This window comes from Chrysochloris asiatica, unplaced genomic scaffold, assembly GCF_000296735.1.
Source record: "Chrysochloris asiatica unplaced genomic scaffold, ChrAsi1.0 scaffold00498, whole genome shotgun sequence".
Lineage (NCBI taxonomy): Eukaryota > Metazoa > Chordata > Mammalia > Afrosoricida > Chrysochloridae > Chrysochloris > Chrysochloris asiatica.
In genome coordinates this window covers 86,628-95,000 of record NW_006409016.1, presented here as the reverse complement: position 1 = coordinate 95,000, position 8,373 = coordinate 86,628, and the positions used below count along the sequence as shown (strand labels likewise).

The 8,373-nt window shown below is 44.5% G+C and overlaps 1 protein-coding gene across 1 annotated transcript; it reads left to right on the top strand.

Annotated features, from left to right (window-relative positions):
- Positions 1-2,901: 2,901 nt before the first annotated feature.
- Positions 2,902-3,243, top strand: LOC102814197 (protein FAM127C-like). The gene has a single exon (XM_006877438.1). The coding sequence runs from the start codon at positions 2,902-2,904 to the stop codon at positions 3,241-3,243; it is 342 nt and encodes a 113-aa protein (XP_006877500.1).
- Positions 3,244-8,373: the final 5,130 nt, after the last annotated feature.

The following is an 8,373-nucleotide window of genomic DNA, read 5'->3' as shown; positions in this document are numbered from 1 at the left end:
TGAGAGAGAGAGAGAATCAGAAAAGATTGGGTTTCATGGAGGTCAAGGGAAGGAATAAAAAGCTCCAGGAAATGCTTGATCAAACACTGCAGAGCTGTCAAGAAAAACCATGTCTGAAAAGAGTTCATATTTAGCAAATATTAAGTCATTGGTGACCTTTGATAAGACAGGGGAGGAGATCTGATTAAACCAAGTGAGTTATATTGGTTAATTACCACAACTGTGATGTATTCATATTGTGCCAACTGAGTTTTGGAGTCCTGATGTGGTGCGGTGGGATAAAACACTGGACCGTAAGGTGAGTTTGAACCACAGGTTAGCAGTTCAAACTCACCAGCTGCTCCTTGGAAACCTATGCAGGGTCGCTATACTTAGCTGTGTTGGAATCTTTCTTAGAATTCCTTTCCCAGAAGAGCTCTGGATTAGTCAGGAACACAGGAGGTACTCTGCACTTGAAAGGTCGTGAAGGCACTGGGCACTTGAAATAATTTTTAAATTGTATTTTCAGTGAAGGTTTGCATAGCAGTTTAGGTTTCCATTCAACAATCTCTACACAAATAGTTTAATATCATTGCTTACATTCTTCACATGGGTGAACATTCTCACTATTTCCATTGTTGTTGTTACACTTACATTAATCTAGTTTCCCTGCTCCCTCACAGTCTTATTTTTGTTTGAAAGTAATTGTTGACCATTTGGTCTCATAGAGGTGTTTTTTTTCAAGGACAGTACTTATGGGTGATATTCATGATTTGTCAGCTAATCTGTTATTTAGCTACTAGGTGACATCAGGGTAAGTGAAGAGTACCTCAGGGCAATGGCCTTAAAGAATCCTTCAGTCTCAACCAGTTCCATTAAGTGGGCACCAGGTACTTCCAAAGCTCACATAGGCTGAGGCAGGTTTGCTGAGTCACCATGTTGCGGGGGTGGGAGTGGGGGTGCAGCAGCTATTTCCTCTCATTCAGCTTCACCAACTCCAGAGCTAGTGTGTGCAGCTCCTGGGCCAGCAACTAAGGCCACCCCATCCCTACCCCATCTCTTCACACAAGGAAAAAGCATGTCTTCAGGATGTGGGCTCACCTTAGGCAGACTTGTTATATAGTGCTGTTTGCTTGCATATTCTTTGCATACTTCTTTGATGGTGGTGGTGGTGATGGTGATGGTGTACTGTGGAGTCGATTCCAACTCATAGCAACCCTGTAAAAGGTTTCCGAACTGATGGTAGTTTCTAACTACTGACCTTGAGGTTAGCAGCCCGACTCGCAATCACTATGCTACCAGAGCTCCTTAGCACATACCATTTTTCCTCAACTGGCTTGTGCAATTTTTTAATAAATGTTCCGAGGAAGTCTTTCTTTTTAATTTTTTTTCCTGAATTGGATATTTGATTCCATCATATATTTTACCTGGTTATTTTCCAAATGAAAGCTAATGCATTCATATTAATTTTACACTCAGTTGCGCAACTGAATACAGATATGACATAATTGTTAATTGCCCCACCTCTTTTCAAATTTGTGAAACTTATTCATTTCCTGCATTCTTATGTATGAATATGCATGGAAAGCATCATGCTTTGAAAGCATTTAACCCCACTTTTGTTTTGTCTGCATCTACAAGTATGGTGTGGCACTGTAGGATAATCAGTGAACTGCTAACTGCACAGTCAGCAGTTCAAACCCACCAATCACTCCTCAGAAACCCTACTAAGGGTAACTATGAGTCATAACCATATAATTACCTTCTTTGGGTCACTAAATATAGCAAATTAAGTAGATTAACATTTAATCCTTCTTACATTACCTGGTCAAAGTACATTAGCCTACAAATATACTGCTCTGGATTACTCGTACTAACACCTTTTCCCACTAGTGTGACTAGCAGTGCCTATACTTCTTTAGATATTGTTATTAAGCGCCTTCAAGTCAGTTCTGACTCACAGTGATCTTGGACAGGGTTTCTTAAGAGTAGCTGGTGGGTTTGAACTGCTGATCTTGTGGTTCACAGTCCAGTGCTGATCCTACAGCGCCAAACCAGAAGGCCTCTGTAGGTGAAAGATACAAAAATAAGCAGGATTGTTGTTGTTAAGTGCTGTCGAATCGGTTCCGACCCATAGCGCCCCTTTATAGGGTTTCCAAGGAGTGACTGGTGAGCTTGAACCACCGACCTTGAGGTTCAAATCAACTTTGCAGTGCAGCTCAATAGCCTGCAGTGCCAAACCAGGACTCCAAATAAGTAGGATAATGTGTTTTTTCAAAACCTCACTAAGTAACATTCTAGGAGCGCTGGAGTCACTGTAGGATAAAAACTGAACTGCTAGCCACAAGGTCAGCGGTTCAAACCCACCAGCCGCTCAGTAGAATAAACATGATGCTTTCTGCTCATATAGATTTACAGCCTCAGAAACACTATACAGGATCATTATGAGTTGGAACAGACTACACGGCACCTAACAACAACTACAACAAACGGCATCCAGAGGCCTTGCATCCGAAAAGGAACCCCGGGAAGGTAGAGTGTGGGCGAGACAGAGACAAGGTACAGGGGATAACTTTCAACCCAGAACATCTGCTCTCCAAGACTAGGGCGCATCATCTTCTCAGAATTTAAATGGCCCTGGAGTTCCACCTCTGAACTCTACTTGTCACCCGCAGTTCACCTGAGAAAGCCTTAGCCCCGGCCCTCGGATTTCAACCCCACTTCTCAGAGGATAAGAGCGCTACACAGCGCTGTTCCTTCGCCAGTATTGCGCGTGCGCATCGGAGGAGTCTCAGTCTTGTATGAGCGGGCTGCTCTGGCACTCAGAACACCAGGCCCGCCTCTATTGACACGCACTTCCGGCGAGGACAGAGTAGTGCTTCGGCAGAGCCCTAACGAGACCAGCGGAGCAAGCACAGCGAGATGGACGGTCGTGTGCAGTTCATGAAAGCGCTCTTATCCCGGCCCCGAAGGCCCCAGGCACGTCGGTGGAGGAACCCGATTCCCTTTCCTGAGACGTTTAATGGAGACACCGACCGGCTCCCGGAGTTCATCGTGCAGACGGGCTCCTACATGTTCGTGGACGAGACCGTGTTCTCCAATGACGCCCTGAAGGTGACGTTCCTCATCACTCGCCTCACGGGGCCAGCCCTGCAGTGGGTGATCCCCTACATCAAGAAGGAGAGCCCCCTCCTCAATGATTACCGGGGCTTCCTGGCTGAGATGAAGCGTGTCTTTGGTTGGGAGGAGGATGAAGATTTCTAGGCGGGGACACCCGAGAGGCAGGGCCGTGCGCCAGGGAGGGGTCCCTGCGCGCCTCCGACTCTGCAGTCCCCGCCACTGCTGGCAGGGTTCTGTCTGAGCCGCGTATCTGGCCGGCTGCCCACCCTGCTGCCCCGACTCCTGCCCCTCCCGCATAGTGCTTGCCTTTGTTCCAGAAATAGCGCTCCGGGTCCCCACTGCTGCCACAGAGCCTGCCCCTGAAGTGCACTGCCGCCCTCTTGGACCATCCCAGCCCTTCGCCTGCATATCTGGATTCTGTCCTACTCTCCAGTTGCAAACCGGACTTTCGTTACACATTGGACAGACCACCCACGGCTCGGCAGACCACCAGGCCTGCATCCACCTGTCGAGAGACCTGCTCCGTTGTCACATCCTCTGCATCCCCCCCGCCCCACGCCGCGGCCCTTGGCCTTCAGGACTCACTGAGAAGGGACCTGGACTGGTCTTGGCCTCTGGACAATGACTCAGACAACTCCCCACCCCCCTGAAGGGATCAGCCTTTCTTATTCAGGGGGCTCCTCCCTCCCCACTCTCAGACACCTGCTCTGCACCTGCCAGATGGCCACCAGGATCCAGGTATACCTACAGCCAAAACCAGTCACTTCTTTTCTCCTGTGGACCAGTTAGTTCTCCTCAGAATCCAGTTCTCTTTTGTATTTGCAGCTGTCTCTCAGATGTGTGTGCCTTTCTTTGAAAAAGCTGACCCCTGCTCTCTGCCGGGCTCCTCAACACTACCTGGACAAAAGTCTTTTCTTTTTTTAAATTAATTTTCAATAAATGCCAGACACTAACTAAAAAGAATCATTGAGTCTGTGAATCTGACGTCTCTCCATCCCTGACTGTAAAGGGGGTGGGTCCATGTGTTATTCAGAAACTCTTTTCACCCAGACATTCTGAGAACAGTAAAGGTCAGGTCCTGCGGTATGCTGGGGATGAAGAGGCCACTCGTGACCATTCTTTCCCTGAGGAGGAATCTCCTCAGCTCATCAGATAGCTCCATTCACCCTAGGACATGGACCTTGAGCTTATCTGGCCAAGGCCATGTGAGAATGAGTCAGTTGTCAGGCATTTGGGAAAAGGTTTCCTCAAGGGAACCAGCAAAATCAATCAGGTCTTTGGTGGGCCATTGGGGGCATTTACATTTATAGAACATTGGTTATGTTAACACTGGGGAAAATGATGCAAAAAATAAGATTGTTAATTCAAGTACAAACTTCGTTAATGATCTGAATTGTGAAATGCATGCAATGTGCATTTTTCACAAACTTTTTGAAAACCCCTCATATTGAGGATTGAAATGCAAAGATTTCTAAGGCCTGTAGAGGAGCCTATCCTTTGGCATGTGGAAGCTCTTCCCAGACCTGGTTTAAAAACACAACAAAAACTAGCTAAAGAGAACATCTAACTAGAGCTGGACCAGCAGTGAATCAGACACATGTGGGACAAGAGCCACCTGAAAACTGCCAGACCAGTTAGCAGAAAAGAGTGTGATGTCAGGAGACCCCGACAGCAGAAAACTGTCCAAGGTCTTAATCACAAAGTTTACCTGCAGGGAGCATTTTTGTTCCGAGGACTATTCTGTATAAAGCTGCCCTGATTGACCAATTATAATCTGCTCTTGAGTTCCAAGCTGATCCTGAATCCAAATTGTAGTCAATTTGTTCCTTTCATCATAAATGACAAATTGGTGAGTATTGTTACAATAAAATCTTGGGTCTGATGCCCTGGAGCAATTAAGCTCAATCAATAACCAACTCCCAAGTGAAGTAAAAAAAAAAAAGTATTATTATTATTATTATTATTATTATTAGGATATCAACTACTGAAACACTTCACAGCAAGCAGGTTGGTTTAATTGGTTTTCAGTTTAATTGGTTAGTTTTCTATTATAAAACATTCTTTAATCAAACAGTGTTGTTGTTGTTAAGTGCCGTCAAGTCGATTCTAACCCATAGCGGCCCTGTGTAGGGTTTCCAAGGAACAGCTGGTGAGCTTGAACCGCCGACCTTGAAGTTCAAACGACTGCAGTCTGACGCATTAGCCCACATTGCCACACCAGGACTCTTAATCAAACAGTACTACATGCAAATGGCCATAATTGTGATAATTCTAACATTCACACTAAATCACAGGGTGCTCACAACGACCCAATAAATACATTAAAAGACAGGGATGATGAACTATCCTGGGCCTGTTTGTCCAGATGGATACTCCTTATCAGAAGGTCTACAAAAACGAGCCAGAATCTAAGCAGAGCTAGGCAATCATTAACATTTTAACCTAAAATAGTTCAAACAGATATCTAAGCAACAAGGGCAGGTTAGGGGTGTGAGTATAAGATGGTTTCAGGCAATGCTTGATTATATTTACTCTTGGCTAAGCAAAATAGTTGTTTTGGCAGCATGGCTGCATTCAAGCTCTCCCTGTGGTCTATAGCTTCCATGTGACCACATTAATAAATCCTGGTGAACTCCTAGTGTCAGAGGTGGTGAATAAGTTGGAGACTGGGCTGATCTCCATCTCATAGGAACTAGCTTTGTGATGATCCTCATTCTTTTTGCTCATCAATTTACAAGATTCATTGCTTTGTATTTCAGATGCCCTGTCTGCTTCTATGGGTGTTGAGACACTTCTTTGTCTCCTGTCATATAGGGTACTGTGACCACTCAGTACTGCTACTGTTTGTTGTCAAGTCAGTTCCCACTCATAGCAACCCTGTACAGGGTTTCTGAGACTGTAAATCTTTTAGGGAGCAGAAAGCTTCATCTTTCTCCTGAGGAGCAGCTGGTAAATTCAAACTGTTGACCTTGCAGTGAGTAGTCCAACATGTAACCCACGACAATAGCAATTCTGAACAGTAATCAATGGATATCAGATATGGGGAGGACAGAGATCAGCCACAAAAAACACCCAATGGATTAAATAAGTGAAGGCCTGGAATAGAACTCACCCTCTTGGCCCCGTTTCCAACCAAACAGTGGACAGGTGTATAGGAAGGATGACAATACTAGTGAGGTATGTTCACCGTGGAATGGTAAACCATTCAAGATCTAAAGGACAACATTTTTCTAAGGACAAAGTTTAGAAGGGATGGAAAGGAGGCTAGAATAGAAATAAGAACCACAGGAAGGATATGGGACAATTGTTATTGCGTGGTTGTTGTTGTTAGGTGCCATGGAGTCAGTTCTGACTCATAGTGACCCTGTGCACAACAGAAGGAAACACTGCCCAGTCCTACACCATCCTTACAATTGTTGTTATGCTTGAGCCCATTGCTGCTGCCACTGTGCCAATCCATCTCCTTGGGAGGAGACTGTAATTGAACTGAAACAAATTATTCCTTCATTCAATTCACAATCAACAGTTAGAAACAAAAAAATGAAACATGACTTTAAACTAGTTAAAGGTAACAGGAAATGGTCCCATACAAACAGAAAAAGAAAACAAGTCTACAAAATAGCTCTTCGGTCAGCCTACCACAAAATCTCTTCACTAAATGCACCCGAACTGTGTGTGTTGGAGTGAAATCACTGTGATGATGCAGAATATGGTTCAGAGAAGCCACTCTGAACTTGGTTGGGTGGCTGCTGGCCCAGAACTGAGCTCCTCTGAACGCTGCTCTTTGTAGCCCTCTGGTTGGTGGTACTGTCTCCCCCACTGACCAGTTCTTTCCATCCCCATCCTTTTACTGGTCCCCCACAGCCAGTCCTCCACTCTGCCTCCTGACTCTCGTTTCTGGGGTGTTCCCTCTCCCTCCGCCCTCTTTAGCCCACTGATTGCAAAGGCCAGGTCACAATTGCTGAGCTGATTTGGGAACTAGTTTCCCTCTTCCTGTTGTTGGTGTTTCTACCTTAAGGCAACTTAGAATTTTCTTTAGTCCAATGATCACAGGGGACAAGTTAGCTAGAAATGTGGAGTCCATGGTGTATCTAACAATATAATGAGCCTCTAGGCCATGCAGGATACTGCGCTGGCATGCAAAGTTAGTTTGAACCACAGGGTCGGCAGTTCAAACCCACCAGCTGCTCCTTGGAAAACCCTATGCAGGGTTGCTATGGGTCAAAGCTGACTCAGTGGCAGTTAAGAGCAAACAATAACAAATGTGGGCTTTGGACACCACATTGATGCAATGCCTGCCCTACAACCTGAGTGGAAGACTGTCTTATCGATTCACCCATAAAAAGAAATTCGTCCCCCCCAAAATTCTGTTGAGTGAATTCCAACTCACAGCAACACTCACAGAGTTGCGCTCCATAGGGTTTCCAAAGCTGTCACCGTTACTGAGGCAGACTGCCAAGTCTGTCTTCCATGGAGAGGCTGATGGGTTTGAAGCGCTGACCTTTCAAAAACATGCTTTGTAAGATCTGTTAGATAAATTCCCACAACTAGTTTATAGTTCAGACTCCATATGACACTTACACAGTTTTGCTCTGTCTTGCAACATCTCATCCAGGAAAGGTGATTTCCTCTTAGTCTCTGACATTAAATTTAAAATTTTAATCCAGATACCATATCCTTAAGACATCTACTTTTTAATATTCTATGTATAAATGGCCCATTGTCTTGGTTCATGTTAATAAAAATATTGAGCACCAATTATTTTAGGAACCCTAGTGGCGCTGTTTTATCCAACCTGAATTTAGAGATCATCTGAAGAACAGATTTGATACATTAAACACTAAAGACCGGAGACCAGAAGAGTTGTGGGATGACATCAAGAACATCATTACGTGAAGAGAGCAAAAAGTCATTAAGATAAGAAAGAAGGAAAAGGTCAAAATGCATGTCAGAAGAGACTCTGAAACTTGCTCTCCAGCGTAGAGATGCTAAAGCAAATGGAAGAAATGAGGAAGTCAACGATCTGAACTGGCCAGGGCCATAATTAATTAAGGAATTAAAATAAATAAATTGGGACATATGAATCGAGGAATTAAATAAATGAGACATGGGGAAAACCTGTGCATGAAGAATTCATTGTCTTTGCAAAGCAACAATGAAATACTTTCTTTTCTTTTTCTTTTTCTTTTTTTCTTTCTTTCTCTCTTTGGATGGCAGAGCCACAAAGAGTTGTTTTATTATTTTTATGCACAGACCCCTAGTTGAAATTTTTCT

Coding starts and splice junctions, on each gene's coding strand:
- LOC102814197 (XM_006877438.1), top strand. CDS start 2,902: ATGGACGGTCGTGTGCAGTTCATGAAAGCGCTCTTATCCCGGCCCCGA.